At 46.8% G+C, this 22,319-nt stretch overlaps 1 protein-coding gene across 4 annotated transcripts in view; it reads right to left on the bottom strand.

Annotated features, from left to right (window-relative positions):
* Nucleotides 1-22,319, bottom strand: part of ADGRB1 (adhesion G protein-coupled receptor B1) — a 376,148-nt gene that overhangs the window by 35,999 nt on the left and 317,830 nt on the right. For all 4 annotated transcript variants that reach the window (XM_084620795.1, XM_084620798.1, XM_084620797.1 and 1 more), the window contains 2 exons: nt 15,156-15,222; nt 5,840-5,925 (listed from right to left, as the gene is read on the bottom strand). In XM_084620795.1, the coding sequence (XP_084476921.1) occupies nt 5,840-5,925; nt 15,156-15,222 (153 nt within the window). The remainder of the gene's footprint in view (nt 1-5,839; nt 5,926-15,155; nt 15,223-22,319) is intronic.

Raw genomic sequence — 22,319 nt, forward strand, 5'->3', positions numbered from 1 at the left:
GTTATGTTTAAACACATGCTTACATCCTATTGACTTCAATGGGTCTTAAGCATGTACTTCACATTAAATGCTTTGCTGTTTAAATGCTTTGCGGAACAGAGATCAGATTACTGATGTGTGTAAGGTTAACCATGTGCTTGAGAACTTTGCTGATTCAGGGCCTAAATCCTTCCATAAAGGGAGATGGAACTGCAGGTCCCACCAGGTTGTTTCCTTGCCTCCAGCAAGGATCCTCTTTTAGGAGTCGTCAACGCCTAGCTCTGGGCCTTGCTCATAAAAAGGACGTGTCTGCACAGAAGCCGGGGGCGGCGGGTGTAATTCCCAGCAAGGGTAAAGGTATACATGCTAGCTCACATCAAGCTAGTGCACTACTAAAAGCTGGGTAGCCATGGTGGCCTAGGTGGCAGTGGCTCTGGCTAGTGGCCCGAGTACATAACTAGGATCTCAGACAGGATTGTAGTCGGGCGGCTAGCCTGAGCCACCGTGCCCATGCCGCAATTTTTAGTGTGCAGCTCAGTCAGACCTAGTGTGTGAATCTACCCAAGTCAGGCATTACACTTCCCAGCTGCTGTGCAGACATCCCATACAGTGTAGGCAATTATACATCCCAGCTGTTCTGTCCATGTATCCAGAGAGTGATGGCACTAGCCTGAGAGACAGGTATTTGAGGGCACACACAGAGGTTTGGACACAACACCTGGATTTAATAAAGCCAATAAAATTGCTTAACAGCAGAGAGGGTGTTATCTCACTGGCAAGAGACAGCATGATATTCACCCCCAGTGGTTTGGATTGCACCATTGGTGAGAGGCAGTTAGCTAATTCCAAATGCAAAGTGTTTGCAAACTCACTTTGCCTTGAAGGTGGACTAGACAAATGTCTTTCCCTAGCTTTTATAACTCTATATTCAGTCTAAAATACAACAAAGCACATCACCGTGAAAACCAGCATATTATTTATGGTAAAAAAAAAAACAACGAGGAGTCCAGTGGCACCTTAAAGACTAACAGATGTAAAATGTAATGTAATGTAATGTAAAATGTAAAATCTGTTAGTCTTTAAGGTGCCACCAGACTCCTCGTTGTTTTTGTAGATACAGACTAACACGGCTACCCTTTAGTATTTATGGTGTGTCCAATGGTCACATGGGCTTATTACTTAAAAGGTTACTGGACAGTTTTTAATCAGCTGGTATAACATAAGCCATTACTTCCTTCAGAAATAATGACTTGTAGCTAAGGTATCTCACAGCTATCACAGCCTTGAGACAGAGAGAAAATTAGCTCCTGGCTCCATTGGGTGTGGGTGTATAAATATATGCATGTCTTCTAGAAAGTGTGCTCCAAATTCATGGATAGAGTAAATCCTGTGAAATTGATGGAGTCGCACCAGGCATAAATTTGGCACTGTGTGTGCCTTGCTGAGACACATCCACTGAATGACCCTTGAAAAGGTGCTTTCTCCCCAGATTTCCATTGTGGGCCACAAGCAACAGGGAACTGTAAGGAGTAAAAAATGCAAGATCTAACAAGACATTTGATGGGAACCTCTGCTAGGAAGGACATAAACATAAGTGACAACACATCAGCTAGAGGTGGAAAGAGGTCTGCTGTCATGTGTGCACGCACAGCTGGGGCGAGTAAACACAGAGACAGGTGGTTCATATTCTGGTGTGTGTTTTGTGAGAGAGGGGCTGGTTGTGTAGTCCACATGTGTCTATTGTTGGGGGAGGGAAGTATGTGCAGTACAGCAAAGGAAATAATCATAGTGAATAGTGAATTTATCTTCTTTTTCTGCTTGCTAAAAGATCACAAGCTCTTCCAGAGTATTCATGAGGGCCTGGATTGTGATGCATTTATTGACTAGTACCTGAAGCCATGAGTAGCCTGACTGATTTCAGTGCCACTCCTTGTGGGGGAAGGTACTACCCAATGTACAGGAATCAAAATCTGATCCCATTTTAATGTATTTGACATCTTTACAATTGTTTTGCTTGATACTCTGACAGCAGATACTCACAATTCAAGCTGTGTTGTGCCTGGACACAGGACCACACACCGATAAAACCCAACTGCTGAACGTCTGCGGCAAGTGACTGCAAAACGGATAAGACTGGCCATAGGGAACCGATTGACAATGCGGTGTGAGTATTCACTGAAAACATGATATACTGTTTTCCCCAGCTCTAGTGCACAGGGTGTTGATGTACATGCACAGCCTGATTGTGCGCATTGATCTGGCTATCTATATATCTGCACTCATGGTTGTGCTATCAGGCCCCGATCCTCAAAGGTACAGAGGTGCCTAACCCGCATTGAAATCACTGAAATCAGTGGGAGTTAGTGCTTCAATATCATTGCAGATCAGGGCCTAAGCACCAACGTGTGTGGTATGCGGGTGAGGTCATTACTGTGAGAAAGTTGACATTTGCCAACAATATTGACACAATAATCACAGTTATTTCCTGTTCTAAATATAGGGGAAAAACCGGTTGTATCTCAGATATCATTGTATGGTGACTGTTGACTTGTTAATGAGAACTACTGTAGGTTAGGGATTGTTTTGGGCTCATTATAGTGTCACATAGCTTTCTCTCCTACAGCAAACCATACTTCTTGCCTCTGCTATAAGAGAAACAGAATACACTGGCTATACCAGTTCCCCTCCAGGGCACAAACACAAAGATCTCCCGTGCAGTTACTTGTCTTGATGGTCTCCAGAATTACCTTCCAACACAGCTCCCAAGCCCAGAGTGTAAGCGGCTGGCTAAATGTGACACAGTTCCCTGAGGCATTTCAGGGTTCTCAATGGGTGTGTTTCAAAAGGAGAATGAAATTGGCAAAATCGTTTAACACAGAGAACGTTTAAAATCACTGCACGCACACACACACACATGGAAACGAAAGAGGATAAAAGAAGAGAAGGGGGGGGAACAACAAAGAACATCAGAAAAAAAGGGTGTTTTTCTTTGTCAGTTTTGTTTTCAAAGTATAACTTTCAGTATGATCAATAACCAGCTGGCATCTTTTAAATACGGACTTTCGGGTGCTTTTTGCTCAGAGAGAGAGAACGTGAGACAATAACTCTCTCCTCTGCTAATCCAATCAATGACTTATCTGAACATTCACTTTCAAGTATAGTTATCTGGCTACAGACTCTTGTTCGGGGTTAAAGTATTTTCTCTAGTTCTTTCTTTGGAGAGGAGGCAATAAAGCACCCCCTTTTAGCAGCAGCAGTGTGAGGCAGTACACTGAAGGTTGCTCCCCAGGTCCCTCTTTTCCAGCCAGCAATAAGGGATGGTGCACTTGCAGTCTTTCCCTCTGTTATACAGGTATCAAGCCACTGATGTCAACAATTTACACTGGCGTGAGAGAAGAATCAGGGGCCTGATCCTCAGCTGTCACTTATCAGCCTAGCTCTCAATAACAATATTTTTAAAGAAACGCACTGACTCCCCACCCAGAGGAATTATCCTCCAGCAGACACGGTGACTGGAGGTTTTAACATCCCTGCTCTTTGCCTCTCTTCTCTGCCACCTCTCTTCCCAAAGTAAAGCCAGAAAAAAGGTGCTTATGAAAATAATCAACAGGGCTGTCTAACTGGAAAGACTGTCCTTGCAGGCAGGTTGCCAGAGAACGTCTCACCTCATTTCACCGATGACCTATTCCATTTGGGAGCCTCAACAGCTTGAATCAAAAAGTCATTTTTTAAAAAATCCTTTTATTCCTTGGTGAGGATTAAAAGCCCTCCATTGCACCCGTGTGAGTCAGGCGTAACGCCATTAGCCGCTGACTGCAGCTGAGTTACAAGAGTAGAATCTGTATTCTCGCTGTATATTTCACCACTGCAACGACACTGGCATTTTAAGGCATCTTCAGGCCCAAGAATCCTGTAAAATCCTTTGATTTGGAAGGGAGCTAACTGCACGGTGAATCAATGGTAAAGATCATGGAACTTGCACCAATTCCACTGAAATTAACATTTAGTGATCATGGCACCTGGTACCTGCTTACTGGTATACAATGAACAACAAGCTGATGGTTTGGAGAGAAAAGGTGGGTGAAGGAATATCTTTTACTGGACAACCTTCTGCTGGGGAGAGAGACAGATCTGAAGAAGAGCTCTGTGTGGCCCGAAAGCTTGTCTCTCTCACCAACAGACGTTGGTCCAATAAAAGATATTCCCTCACTCACCTTGTCTCTCTAATATTCTGGGACTGACATGGCTACAGGAACACTGCTAAGATGATGGTTTAACAGCCTTCAAGATTAATGTCCTTCCCTGACAGAATAAGGACAGCAGCACCTCTCCGCCCACATTGCTCTGTGTCTCTGACTTCTGGGGAGTGGGGCGGGGGTGGGGGGTGGGGAGTGTGCCTGGCGTGCTCACGCTCCATGGCCCATGGACTTGTTGGCCTCGCTGGTCTTCAGTACTACAACCAGGAGTAAAAGTCAAGACTCTTGACTCTTACCATAGTGCCTAATCCACTAGATCCCAGTGGATCTCAGGCAATGACCATCATTTATGAGCCCTGATTTATCCACCTCTACAATGGATATGTTAATGTGGCATCTACTTAATTCCCAGGGCTGCAGATATAGTCAATCCTGTACCTTTCCCACCCACCCCTTGTGAATCCAGTTGCCTCCTCTCTCAAGTTTTTACAATAGGCTCATCACTGTGGTATTTAGGCACCAACACTCTCGCCCCCTTGCTGCAAGCGACATTTTCAAAACTACAATGGCACCTCAGATGGTAAATCAGAGATCATTAGCCGACAGCAATGCAGGAATGGAGGTGGGCGTTTGTGCTCCTCACTGGAAGTACTGGAAGGATAGGGGGCAGACAGTCTGTACGTGAAGGGCACAGGTAGGGCTGCAGGGTTTGGTGTGTTTACATTATCAGAGGCGCTGCGTTGCACTGCTTTACTTCTGACCTGGTTTTAGACAGACTCTCTGGGGACTGTGGGCCGTTTTCTGGCCCCTTCCTCAAGTTTGAGAGGTAGCACAGGCTGCATGTCTGGCCCGGATGCTGCCTTGTGTGTGTGAACTAACTCATCACAAGGGAAAAAATGGCCCAACTGAAGCCAGTGGGACAAATCTGATTGTCTTCAGCGGAAGCAGGGGTTGGTTCTAAGCCAGCCAAGCGGTGGCATGGTATTTAGGGCTCTGTCTGGCAGCCCACAGCGATACCCCCTGAAATCAAGTGAGTAAGGGCTGTGGGAGCTGGCTCCCAAAGAAATCGAAATACCTTTCAAAACAAAACCAGGGGGAACTGCAGTGTAAACAGCCTCTGGGATACCAGTCTCGCTCTATCATTCTCTCTGCCTCTCTCTCTCCAACATGGCATCTGCCCAGCCCGACACATATATGCACTCAGAAACCCAGCAGGGCCCATTTCTGTGAGGCCCTGAGCACCCTCATTTTGGCAGGCATTGAGGGTGCTCAGCACTCTACAGGATGCATCCTCCTTGCCTTTATTCCCCCTGCACGTCTCCCCAGCTTGCACCACGCGCCACACACTCACGTCCTTCTCCTAGCCAGCTGGTGTCGCAGGGAGTTAGCACTAAGCGAGGCTCTTCCTAATCTTTGCTGGGATACGTCAGCCTGGGCCTGAACGTCTGACCCCCGGGCATGCTAACACAATGCTGCGTCTCACATCTTTTGTCTCCGCTGCACCCAGCGGCAGAGCAAAAAGATGATGCTTCTGTTGTTGTTTCAAATCGGTCTTTTTCTGCATGTGGGTTTTTTTTCCAGTCCGTCTTTCCGCTCTCTGTCTGGTTATTGATCATGGCATTTTTTATTTTCATTCTTTGCTTAGATGTATTGATAAGGCATACCCTGCCCGTTCCTTCAGTTTCTTATCTGTTATCCCATCTTTGGATACAAGTTTGTTAAAAACCAGAATGCCAATAACCATGTTCACCTGTTGAAAGAAAAATAACAGGTTTGTTTTTAAACAGCTCAGGACGGACTCAATAACACAAAAACGTTTGGTAAGGTTGGCACATGAACATCTACTCCAGCTGACCAGTAGTCATCCCCTTACCATACCCTCTTTCACCCCCCACCAGGCCAGTGGGTTTAGCAATACCCGGTGTAGCTGCCTGCAGATCTGAGAGGTCACTGTGACTCAGGACAAGATTGCAAAGCGGTCAGATCATTGCACGAGCATTTGAAGCCTAATGGGCTTTGCGTGATGAACGCTCAGAGTCTAGAAATGAAAACACAGGCAGCCAAATTAGCAGGGCAGTTCTGGGGACTGCACAAAGAAAAAGGCAAATGGAGAAAAGGGGCTGGGTTTCAGGGGCTTTTCAGAGTCACCGACACAAGCTAAAGGAGCTGCTGCAGCAATGGCAAGGTGAGACCATGCAGTGCTGAGAGTCTGCCATTCTCACCGCCCTGTGGTTCTGCTGAAACGAACTCCGAGACGTGGCGACAGCAGCCACATTCAGGGCAAGGGGGCATGGCAATGATATAGCTACCTTAGCCTTGCGTTGGCTTTGGGGGATGATGCAGTTGCCAAGGGTGGAGCCTGTGCTAGCCATCTGTTTCCAAGAGGTGTTAGAGCAGCGGTTCTCAACCTGCGGCCCAATCAGCACAGAGCTGTGGCCCATGGGACATCCTCAGGGCCATACAGGCAGTATTGGACCCGACCCACAATGGTAAATAGGTTGAGAACCACTGTCTTAGAGGATGAGTCCTGCCTTGAGTGCAGGGAATGGACCTATTGAGGTCTCTTCCCCTCCTACACATCTATGAGAAGGAAACACATGGTCATTTGGCATGATTGGTCAGGCTCAGAACAGAACTCTGCTGACCACACTCAGAGCTGTGGACATACACCATTGTGGTGCATGTGTTTCCACTTCTCTTTCATCTGGAGAGTTCAGACCACTTATAAAAGCATGAATGAATGTGTGTGCTGATCAGACATATGGGGAAACCGTGACTGAAGCAACAAGGACCTCCTGGAGTTCAGATCTCACAAGGTGAAGCCAACTCCCTTCGCGGTCCTGAATGCACAGCAGGACTCACTGCTGCAAGCTGCATTTCTGCAAACACCACTGGGCTTTCAGCAAGCGGTACGGAGATGTGAATGTGCCATCGTCACACAGGTATCACTCAGGTCACAAGAAAATGCATTAAGGGGACAGGAAAGGAGGCCGCAACCATGGTGGAAAAATGACACGATCCAGATTTTGTTGCCATGGTGTCCTAATACTATTCTGCAGCTCCCCACATGCTCAGGTTAGAAATCCCACACATGGGGCTTTTCAGGAATGGAGGGCCGAATCCAGAAGAGATGTGCAAGGGGGGCTAGTTGCACATTGGCATGCGAGGGGGAGTCTAAGTGATTAAGGCTAGTGGCGTCTGAGGGGACAGCTACACTTCAGTCTGCAGGTGAGATTGCAGCTCCCTTGAATAACAACAGCAGTGAGGTCACGGCAGCATGGGCGGCAGCTACCTGCGTATGTACCAAGCCCTGGGCTAAATCAAAGCTAGCTCAGGTATATCTCCGTGTGCTGCAATCACACCTCCTGACTGCAATGGAGACATACCCTGAGCGCATGTCTAGAGGGAGACTATGCTGGTGTACAGAGCACACTGCGGGGCAGGAAAAAGATGTACGTCACACGGCCTAACCCACCCTACAGTCTCCTTTAGACATTCTGAGATTTAGAATCACCTCTGCATTTGACCCACTGGCTTCAGCAGGAGCAAGACGAAGCTCACTGATGGGACCTCACGGCTGGGAATGAACCAAGAAGCTCCGAGGGGCGCTTTGAAAATGTCGCCTGCATACTCCCACCCTCCTACTCTAGCCAATGGAATTGCTCAGCACCAGGCAGTCTCCAGCTCTGGATTTATTTCCTAGAGACCCTGCTAGTGGCACAGAAGGCCAAATGAGGCCTTTGGGGCTTTCTAGGGTAGACAATATAGGGTCATTCAAAAACAGTCCCAAAAGCCGACTGCCTCAGGCCAGTTTCCACCTAAAGGCATCAAATCCACAGGCTAAAAGAAAATCCTTCAGGGTTTTCAGCTAAAAGGAGTAGAAGGGAGAAAAGTCCGTTTGGCCTGAATCCACTTGCCTAAATCCATTAATCTGTAAAGAAAAGAGAGGGCTGTTTTCATTGATTTCCAGTTGATCCAATAGCACCGTCCAATGATGTGAGCTAACAGTCCATTAAATAAAAGCCTGGTTTGGTTACTCAGGCAAGCAGTCCCATCCATGCCAGCTGGTCTGCTCGTGTCAGTACAGGAGGCAGAATCTGGAGTGGTCGGACCTGATTCTCTCCTGCCTGGAGCCTTGCATGTAAATGACACAGGCAACCTTGTCCTTGCATTCTGCCATGGCAGCCCCTGACAGTCGCATGGCACAGGTGTAAATGACAGCACCGGGGGCACGGAAGAGCAGAATCAGGAGTTTCTTTTTCTGAGTTAGGAAACTACCAAAAAGCCAAGAAAAAGTCGACCAGAGGTGAGTTAGCTGCATCCCAAGAACCTAAACCACACTGGAACTGTGCTACCAAACGTTGCTAAGAATGGGAAATTACATTTGGGCCTGGATCTTGTTTGGCTAGTATCCACCATGAGCTAGTTTAAATGATCATAGAATCATATCATAGAATATCAGGGTTGGAAGGGACCTCTGGAGGTCATCTAGTCCAACCCCCTGCTCAAAGCAGGACCCATCCCCAACTAAATCATCCCAGCCAGGGCTTTGTCAAGCCTGACCTTAAAAACCTCAAAGGAAGGAGATTCCACCACCTCCCTAGGTAAATGATGGGGGAAGCCCAAGCCCTGATACAGCTACAGATTTGGCTCTAGTGCAGCAAGCAGGGACCAGTCAGTATAAGAACGTGGGTGAACCACAGTCTGATCTCTTTTGCTATCGGTTATTTACTTTTCCTCCCCTTGAGGAAACTGCTGCTGGGGTTGGATCAGCTGCTGGGTCACCTGATTCTGTTCCACAGATATTAATAAAATCCAAAACCACTGGGTGCGACTGGCCGTGAGAAAACTCTGATGACCCAGAGCCACTCTGAGCAGTACAGCCAAAGATCACTGCAGGAAATCGATCGCTGGTTGAGCACAGCACTGTGGGTGTGTTCCGCTTGATGTACCTACTTGGTCTGCTAGCGTGTGTCCCCAGCATGTCAATAGGTGCGAACTGCCTGACAAGTGTAAGGAGTGTATTCTGCCTGAAACACAGCTGATATATTCAGAGCTTTCTCCCTGCTGGCAGTTGGTAACACAGCAGCATAACAGGTACACTTCTCCTGGAAGTCGATGGAACTTTTAGCTGCAACTCAAAGGCTCGTATGCAATCCCATGGTAAATCATTTCTAATCAATCGTCTCCAGAAACATCCATGTTATGTAGTGTAACTCAGTAATTGAATCAATAAAAGATATTTCAGCAAATAAAAATCATAACCGTGTTTCTTCGCAAACACGCATTGGAGTATGGCAGTGGCCTGCTTACAAAGACATCCACTCTTAATTACATGCCTCATAACTTCCCCTCTTTATCTCTGGGATGATGTCTAGAAATGAATGAGCAAGTCTGAGATCCAGCCATTGAGATAACCAGAGGAAAGAAGCTGATGATTATTCTTTGTCTCATGTTAGCCAAGCTCTGAGTGTCTGCATGCAGAAATCCACTACCACAAACCACACTTCCATGCAAGGAAGTATCATCCTAGGGTTCACCTCAGATCAGGTGAGTGAAACCGACTAACATACTGAATTTAGCTTTGGGAGCTTGGCAGGATTTTAGGCTCAGGGTCATGTCATGCCTTTGTTCTTCCATTGCTGATGTCAACGAGAGATGCACATGCTGCTGGAGATGACCCTAAGAATAGCAATGGCTATAAAGACATTTTCAAGCCTAAATATAGAGTTTGATCAAAAGAAGCAGGACAAAGGAGGGATGGTCTTGTTGTCAAAGCGCAGACCTGCAACTCAGATGATTGTGGTTCAACTCCTGGTTTGGCTACAGACTGCCTGTGTGACCCTGAGCAGGTCACTTACTCTCTCTGAGCCTCAGCTTTCCATTTATAAAATAGGGAGAATACTGCTTCCTCTTTCTCCCACCCTTTTTCTGTCTATTTAGACTGTAAGTTCCTTGAGGCAGAGACTGTCTCTCACTATGAGTGTACAGTACAATGGGTTCCTGGCTGGGGCTTCTTGGTGCTACTTTAACACCAATAGTGATAATCGGTACGTCCACATGGGGGTACAAAACCCACGGCTGGCCCAGGACAGCTGACTGGAGCTCATGGGGTTTGGGCTCTGGGGCTGAAAAATCGCTGTGTAGAAATTCAGGCTTGGGTTGAAACCCGAGATTTGGGACCCTGCGAGGATCCAGCCCGAGCCCGGCCGTCTACACCGCACTTTTTAGCCACACTGCCTGAGCCTAATGAGCAGAATTCAACTGACTTGGGTCATTTAATTTTCCTGATATCTGCTGGGAGAGCAATACAGCGGTGCATAGACAATCCAGGAAGTTTTTGGAAAGCGTAGGGGACAATTTCCTAGCGCAAGTGCAAGAGGAGCCAACTAGGGGGGGGGGGGCGCTTTTCTTGACCTGCTGCTCACAAACCGGGTAGAATTAGTGGGGGAAGCAAAAGTGGATGGGAATCTGGGAGGCAGTGACCATGAGTTGGTTGAGTTCAGGATCCTGACGCAGGGAAGAAAGGTAAGCAGCAGGATACGGACCATGGACTTCAGGAAAGCAGACTTCGACTCCCTCAGGGAACGGATGGCCAGGATCCCCTGGGGGACTAACTTGAAGGGGAAAGGAGTCCAGGAGAGCTGGCTGTATTTCAAGGAATCCCTGTTGAGGTTACAGGGACAAACCATCCCGATGAGTCGAAAGAATAGTAAATTTGGCAGGCGACCAGCTTGGCTTAATGGTGAAATCCTAGCGGATCTTAAACATAAAAAAGAAGCTTACAAGAAGTGGAAGGTTGGACATATGACCAGGGAAGAGTATAAAAATATTGCTCGGGCATGTAGGAATGTTATCAGGAGGGCCAAATCGCACCTGGAGCTGCAGCTAGCCAGAGATGTCAAGAGTAACAAGAAGGGTTTCTTCAGGTATGTTGGCAACAAGAAGAAAGCCAAGGAATGTGTGGGCCCCTTACTGAATGAGGGAGGCAACCTAGTGACAGAGGATGTGGAAAAAGCTAATGTACTCAATGCTTTTTTTGCCTCTGTTTTCACTAACAAGGTCAGCTCCCAGACTGCTGCGCTGGGCATCACAAAATGCGGAAGAGATGGCCAGCCCTCTGTGGAGATAGAGGCGGTTAGGGACTATTTAGAAAAGCTGGACGTGCACAAGTCCATGGGGCCGGACGAGTTGCATCCGAGAGTGCTGAAGGAATTGGCGGCTGTGATTGCAGAGCCACTGGCCATTATCTTCGAAAACTCGTGGCGAACCGGGGAAGTCCCGGATGACTGGAAAAAGGCTAATGTAGTGCCAATCTTTAAAAAAGGGAAGAAGGAAGATCCTGGGAACTACAGGCCAGTCAGCCTCACCTCAGTCCCTGGAAAAATCATGGAGCAGGTCCTCAAAGAATCAATCCTGAAGCACTTGCATGAGAGGAAAGTGATCAGGAACAGCCAGCATGGATTCACCAAGGGAAGGTCATGCCTGACTAATCTAATCGCCTTTTATGATGAGATTACTGGTTCTGTGGATGAAGGGAAAGCAGTGGATGTATTGTTTCTTGACTTTAGCAAAGCTTTTGACACGGTCTCCCATAGTATTCTTGTCAGCAAGGTAAGGAAGTATGGGCTGGATGAATGCACTATAAGGTGGGTAGAAAGCTGGCTAGATTGTCGGGCTCAACGGGTAGTGATCAATGGCTCCATGTCTAGTTGGCAGCCGGTATCAAGTGGAGTGCCCCAGGGGTCGGTCCTGGGGCCGGTTTTATTCAATATCTTCATAAATGATCTGGAGGATGGTGTGGATTGCACTCTCAGCAAATTTGCGGATGATACTAAACTGGGAGGAGTGGTAGATACGCTGGAGGGGAGGGATAGGATACAGAAGGACCTAGACCAATTCGAAGATTGGGCCAAAAGGAATCTGATGAGGTTCAATAATGATAAGTGCAGGTTCCTGCACTTAGGACGGAAGAACCCAATGCACAGCTACAGACTAGGGACCGAATGGCTAGGCAGCAGTTCTGCGGAAAAGGACCTAGGGGTGACAGTGGACGAGAAGCTGGATATGAGTCAGCAGTGTGCCCTTGTTGCCAAGAAGGCCAATGGCATTTTGGGATGTATAAGTAGGGGCATAGCGAGCAGATCGAGGGACGTGATCGTTCCCCTCTATTCGACATTGGTGAGGCCTCATCTGGAGTACTGTGTCCAGTTTTGGGCCCCACACTTCAAGAAGGATGTGGATAAATTGGAGAGAGTCCAGCGAAGGGCAACAAAAATGATTAGGGGACTGGAACACATGAGTTATGAGGAGAGGCTGAGGGAGCTGGGATTGTTTAGTCTGCAGAATAGAAGAATGAGGGGGGATTTGATAGCTGCTTTCAACTACCTGAAAGGGGGTTCCAAAGAGGATGGCTCTAGACTGTTCTCAATGGTAGCAGATGACAGAACGAGGAATAATGGTCTCAAGTTGCAGTGGGGAAGGTTTAGATTGGATATTAGGAAAAACTTTTTCACTAAGAGGGTGGTGAAACACTGGAATGCGTTACCTAGGGAGGTGGTAGAATCTCCTTCCTTAGAGGTTTTTAAGGTCAGGCTTGACAAAGCCCTGGCTGGGATGATTTAACTGGGAATTGGTCCTGCTTTGAGCAGGGGGTTGGACTAGATGACCTTCTGGGGTCCCTTCCAACCCTGATATTCTATGATTCTATGATTTCTGTCTCTGTAGACATACACAAAAAGAGAAACCACCTTGGGGGGCCGGAAAAGAATAAACAAGGAGAAAGGGAATGTGAACTAATGGAAGATCTACACAGCCAGAGAGAAGCCTGGAGTAATGGTGATACCTGTATTGTGAGCTCTCAGGAGCATTGCAATATTTAGTGTTGTTCTTAAAGCCTCATCTCATGGAGTCATGTGATCACATGAGAACAGCAGCTTTGACTTGCAAGAAAGTAAATTTCTAGCTGTCATGACTGCAGGGGAAAAGACTGAAACCGTGAACCCTAAAGGCTCAAAAACTCCAAGGCAAATAAAAAGAACCTGACTTCTTGTTTCTACAAGAGACTCTCATGATTTCTGAATGCTTTGGATTGGCAGTGCTGAGGTAAACCAAACAGGGGTTTCTCTACATCATCTGGACAGTGAGGAGGCTGAATTTACAGGCCTGGCTCTTTAAAATTCCTGCTGCCCAGCAGAGAGAATGCATTGAATGCACTGAGCTCAAGAAGACACTCCCTTTCTGGAGGCCGATAAGGACAGGACTGTAGGTGGTTGGAAAGGGAGAATAATAAAAGAGATGTACGGGGAAAAAGTACTATGCTTCTGTTTTCAAGTCAAATAGAATCCCATTCTAAGAAAAACTGGAGGATTAAGTTCCCTTCCTCCCTAGTGTCTTGTTCATCAACACAGCAAAAGCAAATTGGCTGGAGGAGTGACAATGACTCCAGTTTCTCTGGATATTCCAAAAGTCACTTCCTACCCACCAGGGATGTGTATCAAGTATGTGTAAGTGTATAAACTTATCTTGGCCACCAAACCATATTAAAAATATGGTACAAGGGCAAGTGATTGGCTAATCTGAAAGCACTTCTTCTTCTTGTTCTTCTTCCCTGTATCCCATCAATTGGCATCAGGTCACTGTGCAAGCATCTGCCATCTTCATCTGCCCATGGAAGTATTAAGGTCCACCTGCTTGCCATCTTCTTTGATGGAATCATCCATCACTTCCTCAGCTTTCCTTGGGGCTTCTTTCCTGCCACTCACTCCTGCCATGTTATCTTCACCAGGTCCCCTTCATTTGTCCTTGGCATGTGTCCAAATCCACAAAGTCACTGAACTGACACTGTATCATACTATTATTAATTAGGATTGACTATAAGAATAATTTGCTCTACAATAAAAATGACCCCAACTGCAACATTACTAAGTAAAGCCCAACTGATCCTACAACCAATGAGGCATATTGTGCTGGCTAGTGTGTATATCGGTGTACCACTGCCCTCTATTAAATGTAATCTGAACTGCTTGTGTGCCATAGGCCCTATACTGCTAGCAACTAAAAGAGAGTCAAATTTCCTTTTGCCTAGCTGTTAGAAGCCTATTCTAGAGCAGGATACCCTGAGTTCTATTTCCTCCATCATTATGAAATTACATAGGGCCAGGACACGACGCACAGTGATGTCCTAGCAGGCCACAGCTTTGTCATATTTACTCCTGTCTACATGGGATTGTCACGTATGCCCATGCAGTGAAAAAAAGCAAAAGCTTGATTTGTAAAGGAACATCAAACATTGCTAAAATCCCAATTCCCAGAGATTCTCCAGCACCCAGAGGGCCTTTGCAGCCCCTTTGCCTGAAAGCAGGCAAAGTAACTGGAAAGTAACCACAAATTCTCTTTATGAGCATGGTTTAATTTAGTTTAATGTAGCAGTGGATCTCCCCTATCCATGCACTCTGGATCATACTGTGAGCTGAAAGCAAAGGGGGCTTGCCTAATGAGCTGCACAGGACCTGTTCAGCACTGTCTGACCACTGATTTCAAAAGCTTCATTTAGCCTCTGAAAAAGAAAATCCCCTGCATGCACTTCCAGTATGGAAGAGTGATCACATACACACTGGCTATACTGACTTAGCTTGGTCCGATCTCAATGGGGAATGGCAATTTTTAAAAGAGGTTGGCAGGATTTCCCACCACTGCCCTGCGATTCCATCCAGTTCGGGCCACAACATGGCAGCTTTAACCAGCTTGGTTCTAAAAGGGGGCTCAGAGTTGATATGTTACATTTCAGAGCCAAATTGGTCAGCTGGTGCAAGTGGCATGCTTAGGTGCTAGTGAAATCAGCACATTTCTGGCCTCTGATGTTTTTGTTTTTTCCTACAGGGTTGTTTCTCCTGAAGGGGAGATAAAAAGGAATGCAGGGGGGAAGGGAGTGAGGAAGGCACAAGGGAAAAAAGAAAACTCTCAGGTGAGAGTAAATACCAAAACGACTGCAGCCGCTGGTCCCACGAAGGCGTAGAGAAGGCCTCCTTCTAATGACAGCCAGCAGCTGGAAAACAAGGAGAGAGAAAAGAAGTTACCCAAGCGGCATTGTCACCCCAATGGCCAGCATCGCTGCAAAGGGGGCTTAGGCCTGAGAAAATCACAGCATGTCCCAATAATACCATACACAGAAGTTCTCCCTTGAGGCTCTTTGTTTGCTTTGTGCATTACACTTATCATGGATGGTATAACGCCACAGACTGGGCAGTACCAGTGCTGGACATATAACTGTTTTTGTTTTTTTTTTCGGTTCACTGGCAACTCTGAAAAGTCTGAAAAAAATTCGTTTCAAGTTGACCTGAAAATGAAATTTTTGGCCAATCAATAAGTCTAAGAAAATGCGTTTGGGACAGAACCGATGTTTTGTTTGACCCAGAATGTGACGCCTGAAGTTCTTTAATTTTTAAAAAGAAATTTTGAAACAAAACGTCATTTTGAATTGAAAAATGGAAATGACTCATTGAAAAAAAATGTCAAAATGAAACATTCTGACATTTTCAGAGTCTTCGTTCTTCCCAATGTGAACAAGTCAGCAAAGCTGACAGGAATTGCTAAACATTTCAGTGTTGTTGAATCTGCAATTTTCACAGAAAAATCGTTTCAGCCAGCAAACGGCGCCCAGCCCTAGTCAGTGTCATATGTTTATGTACAGTCAGTTTAATTTCCAGCTTCTCAGGGACTAGCACAAAGTAATCTAAGCTCTGTGGATTTGTCTGCAAAAAGGTGTTTGTTGAAAAATGCTTGTACTGAAGTAAAAGAAAATCCATGCTGATTCATCCCACATTCTGCAAAACCCATTTCAATATTTACAAAACCCCATGGGCCAGATTTTGCCATTGTTCTACTCAGTCGGGCGGGAGAGCAAAAAGGAGAAAACTGCCTTCACCTCACTTCCTTGCCAAAATAAGATCTGCCTGGATCTTGGGTCCAGGATGGGCACACGGTGCATAGAATCATAGAATCATAGAATATCAGGGTTGGAAGGGACCCCAGAAGGTCATCTAGTCCAACCCCCTGCTCAAAGCAGGACCAATTCCCAGTTAAATCATCCCAGCCAGGGCTTTGTCAAGCCTGACCTTAAAAACCTCTAAGGAAGGAGATTCTACCACCTCCCTAGGTAACGCATTCCAGTGTTTCACCACCCTCTTAGTGAAAAAGTTTTTCCTAATATCCAATCTAAACCTTCCCCACTGCAACTTGAGACCATTACTCCTCGTTCTGTCATCTGCTACCATTGAGAACAGCCTAGAGCCATCCTCTTTGGAACCCCCTTTCAGGTAGTTGAAAGCAGCTATCAAATCCCCCCTCATTCTTCTCTTCTGCAGGCTAAACAATCCCAGCTCCCTCAGCCTCTCCTCATAACTCATGTGTTCCAGTCCCCTAATCATTTTTGTTGCCCTTCGCTGGACTCTCTCCAATTTATCCACATCCTTCTTGCAGCCCTTGATCTCCGGATATTCCTGCTATGAACAAGTTGGAGGAGGGAGGCAGAGCAGGTGGGGGGAGCCTTGGCAGTATCCCCATTATTGGTCTGTACAGAGACCAGCACAGTGAGGCCGGATGCTTGATTAGGGATCCTAGATGTTCCAATACTATAAGTAATAAACAAAACCTGGATTGGTGCAGGTACCAGAATTAAAGTTTCATGATTTCAAAATGTCTTTTTATTCTGAATAGGAATGGAACATTGACATTTGGAATTTCCCAGGAAAGGAAATTTACAGAAAAATTTCATTTCAGGTCCACCAAAATGTTTTGTTTCAATTTCGACTTGTTTTTATTTGACGTTATAATTTACAATATGACAAAATAAAATTTGCAATGAAAGATCAAAACTTCTGGAGCACTTCAACCGCATCAAAATGCTTCACTCCGATGGTTTTTTTAAATGAAATTTTGCTGAAATCGACGCATTCCCACAAAACATTTCTATTCCATCAAATCGGCATTTTCCGAGGGGGATGACTGGTCTGTCGGAAAATTTTCAACCAGCTCTAATAACAATGCTAAGGTCCAAAGGGGCAGAAAGTGGCTCTCCATCAAGGGCTGCAGTAACTGACTTCCTTCTTGCGTGCAAGAGAGGGCAGGGGAAGGACTGTGACCCAAGGACGCCGGAGTCCTCCTGCCTCCCAGAGCTATACTTCGGACGATGTCACCTACACCCTACGTTCTGCTCAATGCTGTGCCTAGAACTCAATAAAGCCCTACCTTTGGGACCTGGTTCCCAGTGCCATCTTTAAACAACGGGGAAAACGGTGATTGAACAGAGCAGCTTGGAGATGGAGGAACGCAGCGATCTGCTAACCCGCCGGCCTGAGCGGCAGACGAGGCAGAATGCCTTTGAGTGATGGAACTGACAGTATTCAGTCCCGCACTGCAATTAGCTGTGAGGATTCAGACTGACAAGGGCTTTTGTTCCCTTCACATCCCTGGCAGCCCCTCTCCTCCCTTAGAATATCAGGATTTCTGAAGGGAAATTCACACATCACCAGGCATTGTCTTTCATCCTTTCTGACTGCCTGGACCACTGGATAACAGTGCCTAATTGAAGCGCTTTTGTGCAAAGCTGTCAGATGTGGTGGCTGATGGCAGAGATGTGGAGAGGGTGAGGCTGGCTTCTGCAGTGATTCCAGGCAGGAAACTCTGGAGAAGGTCGTTAGCCTAGTGCAGCGATTCTCAGCCTCTTCTGTATCAGGATCTTGGGACTCTATGAAGCCCATTAAATTAATGCAAATAGCTAACATTTCCAGAACACTTTTCACTGAAGGATCCCAAAGTGCTTTACAGATAACGTACAGAGGGAATCTCTTCAATACCACTGAAATGCAGCCATATCTGGGGTAGAACAAGCCAGCATTTTAGCAGCGCACAGCAATGCCATGCAACTATTTAGGACAAGAAGTGAAAAATATCCTTTGGAGTTAGACGCTGTCAACCATTCATGAGTAGCAGTCAGACTGAGAGCAGCTGTTCCAGGCATTCCCCGAGACCACTTCATGATCTGTTATAAAAAGAAAAGGAGGACTTGTGGCACCTTAGACACTAACCAATTTATTTGAGCATAAGCTTTCATGAGCTACAGCTCACTTCATCGGATGCAGTGAGCTGTAGCTCACGAAAGCTTATGCTCAAATAAATTGGTTAGTCTCTAAGGTGCCACAAGTACTCCTTTTCTTTTTGCGAATACAGACTAACACGGCTGTTACTCTGAAACCTGTCATGATTTGTTATGTGTCCGATTCTTTTCTGAATTCCCCAAGAGCCGAAGCAGGCCTCAAGTGGTGCTGCGACCTTGTGCTGGCCCATTGTACAGAAGTGGATTCAACCTGCAAGTCATTTCCGGAGGCACAGCTTGTTGGCCAGAATGCAGTGGGTCTCATGCCAGCATCCCACAGCTGACGTGTTTATAACAGAAGGGGTGGAGATGGGAATCTGAGCTCTGCCACAGAGGTTAATGTGGAGTGCTCCCCACCTACATTATGGCTTCTTGGTCATTGGTGAACTGCACAGGCACGGAGGCCTGGTACCATGACACTACATGGCATGAAGCAGGACATTTCTCAATGTCAGGCTCTTTCTCAGCACCAAGAGGAGCATTGGGACGCTAAGAAACTTGGGGGGGTTCTCTCTGAGATACTTGGAAAAGTGTCCTTGAAGCCTGGCAATTGTACTTCTCTAAGCATCTGCATGCATGTGAACCCGCTGGTGAGAGTATAACTGGTCCTCCCTCAGTGCTGATCCACAGAAGCTACGCGTTGTTGCAGCCCACAGCTACCGAGTTTGGTTCTTTAGCTCACACTGTAGCAGCTCCTGCTTCTAGCTCTAGAGGTCCCCAGTTCAATCCCCACCCAGTGCATTGGCCAAGAGGGTGGCTGTCACATGTGCATTCAACAGAACACGATAAATGGTGGCGAGGCACACGGAGGGTTTATTGCACGTATGACACCTATGCGGTCCATTGAAAGGATGGCATATGGGTTTCCAGGTAACTGGAGCGGCTTCCGTCAAATGTTGTTAAAAGGCAAATTGGAAAGATTTCCTGCCCTTTAACATGGACATTGCAAAGCACTCCAAAAGCAGAGCAAAGAAGATGGTATTTTGGCACTGGGAAAGATGCGATCAAGAAGACAGCCAGTCAATGGGACTCAGAAACATAAGGACAAACTCTGAAGTTTTTATTCAGGACAAATTCCCCTTGATCTCTGGGATCTCAGGATGATCTCCTGGCTCTGTCCTGCCAGCTAAAAGAGCCCCTCCAAAATTATCTCGGGCCTTGCACTGTCACAGGAATATGTTTCTTACGTTGGTTCACAATATGAGGATGCGGAGGGGTCATGCATCGATTCAAAGTGCCAACGGGATGATGCAAACTTTGCAGCTCATTCCCACGGCACTCAGATGCAAGAATGTTGTCCTGTAAGACATTTACAAATAGAAGTCAGCACTAAGCCGCGCTAATCTTGTCTCCGCTGGATGTTACTTTTTTCCCTTCCCTTGCAGGCAAGATCAGAGGTAAAGCTGCTGCAGAATGAAGAGGTGAGCACCAAAGTCTATACTCAGCTAAACTGTGTCTGCCTTAACCACGCATCTCCGGGAGAAAACCAGGCTCCCTGACGCTAATGCACTTACTGTTAGGATCACAAAATCACAGGGGGTTCAAAGAAGCTTAGAGGGACACTGTCAAGTCTCTTACGGTTCATCATGTCAGCTCTTATACTCTTCCACTGTTATTCATTCTAAACTGGCATTTAGAAAAAAAAACAACAAAGGAAATGCATGGACAGGAAATTTCATGGCATCAGATTAAAGCTGTGATGGGCTGTCAGAACATGCACAATTTAAACCAACGGATGGCACTTCAGGGAGTGTGGCTAAAGGTGCTGTCCTTTTTCCATTCCTTCCAGATGGCACTGGCTCAAGACGAAACATCAGGCTGGCAAGACCAGAGATACTCACTGAAGATTCAGAACACGTAGCATTTCCAAATGCCTCTGCCATGGTATCTAGAGATGGGTCTGAACCAAAACCACCCATCTAGTCACCAGGTCCAAATCTTGCAGTTGAGTCACACATCTCTATAATGGGCATAAACCAAAACCCAAGGATCCAATCCCCCATGCTGCTCGGAGAAGTTCAGATCCAGATCTAAACACTGAGAATGGCTCTTCCCTTTAAACTGAGCTAAATCAAAACCCCAGATCTGAACAACCCCAGACCCTGGGGAAGTTTATATCTGGATCCAAACTTTGACTCTCAAGCCCCACTCTGATTGTATCAACTGGATGAAAGGTAAAAGCAAGGGTCTCACCAACTGTGCTCATAAAGGGACTTGTGCATTTGTACAAGAATGGGGAGAATTAGCTTGAGGATTCAGACCACATTCTAGTACACTGTACGCTTCACGTCCTGACTCTAGCTGGTGTACTGCTAGTGTGCACACCGTCCCGTTCCACTCCAGAAGTGACAGCATTTCAGCAGTGGGCAAAAAAAGCCCACAGAGAGAGAGAGTTTGTAACGTGCTTTAATGTCATTTGGAGTGAAAGGCACCAATTTATCAATGGTTTAGTGCAGAGAACAGGAAGTTAGGAGACCTAGGTTCTGTCCCCAGCTCTGCCACTGACATCTGTGACCTTAGGTCAGTCACTTATCTCCTCTGCGTCTCTGTTTCCCTACCTGTACAATGGAGATGATAATACTTAGCCATTTCAGTGCTTTGAGAAAGGTGGTGAAAGGTGTCATGTATAAATGCAAGGTATTTGCCATTCATAATAATGATTATTAAATGCAAGGCCTAATTAATCACTAATTACGTCAGCCCAGCTCCGAGCAGCTTAGTGGAGACTGCAGCACCTGCTGGAACGGCTCTGCCCTTCTCACTGACTGCACCTGCTTTGCCACCTCATGCCCTGGCAATTCCAGTGGACTGACAGCAGCTGTTTAATGGTGCACTGCAGCACTACAAAAACATTGAAGTTGGATAATGGAAATTCCTGCTCTGTCAGAGTCAAAGGGAGGCAGCTGCAGGATAAATCCCTGGGAGGGTTTTACCAGGCTACAGGTCACTCTTAAAGGCAAGACATGCTTCCCAAGAGGGCAATTAACAAGGTGCTAAAATCCCGGGCCCTACAGGGACATGCACCAGTTTCCCCACCTCTTCCAGATCCAACCATGGATTGCATGCCCCTGCCTTCATTCAGCAGCTGTTTCTCAGAGCTCTGCTAGTCCTACGCTGCCCACAGGTTACAGTCCTCTCAATTACAGGGAGCTCCGGAAGGGTATTTCCTTTGCCAGGCTCTGGCCTGCCTCGTGAGACCCCGGGGTGGCTTCAGGGCAGGCTCTGAACACTTCAGCCACAGCCACTCTCCACTGAGTCAGGCACGCTTTGCTGGATGTGTTACAGCATTCAACAGCCACCAAGGGGTTGAACAAAGCCTCGAGCATGGGTTCAGGTGCAGCGTGTAGGGCGGACATGAGTCGCAGGACACAGTCGCTGTTCAGTTCTCCCTCTTGTAAACCAGCCAGAGCAGATGTTTGCGGGGAACGGGATCTTTCCAAATGATTTTTGTGTGTTTTCCTGAGTGACTCACTAACACAGCTGCAGTATGTATCACCACAGAGGCAGGATCAGAGCAGTGTGTGATGGCTGAACACACACACCCACACCCACACCCACACAATCAAGCCAAGCCATCCGTGCAGCAGCTTTGTAGAGCTACTATGTTTTTTTTAAAAACACCCTTCTTGGTAGGAAAGGGGGGATTGATGGTTTCCTCCTCCCACAGCCCTCTCCCCAGGAGCCTTGGCCATGATGTGCACCTCACGCAGGCGTGGTGAGTGCAGTTACCACCCAAGTCGGGCTCAGGGAGCGCTTTGCATCGTGCTGAGGAGTCTCCTCTAACTCAGACAGCAGGAGCTCAACCAAGGAGTGGCAGCAGGAAGGCAGCATTATAAATGGCTGACTGGGTGCTATTTCTGGGGCTGGCGGGGTACGTATCTCCTAAGCTGCGGTGTTAATGACACAGCACGCCAGGGTTGGTCCTGCTAAGAGTTTCCCATTGGATGAAGGTTGAGAGCCTCCGTGTGTGTGCATGAGCTCATTGCGTG

Source organism: Lepidochelys olivacea (genome assembly GCF_965140295.1).
Source record: "Lepidochelys olivacea isolate rLepOli2 genome assembly, chromosome: 2".
NCBI classification, from domain to species: Eukaryota; Metazoa; Chordata; order Testudines; family Cheloniidae; genus Lepidochelys; species Lepidochelys olivacea.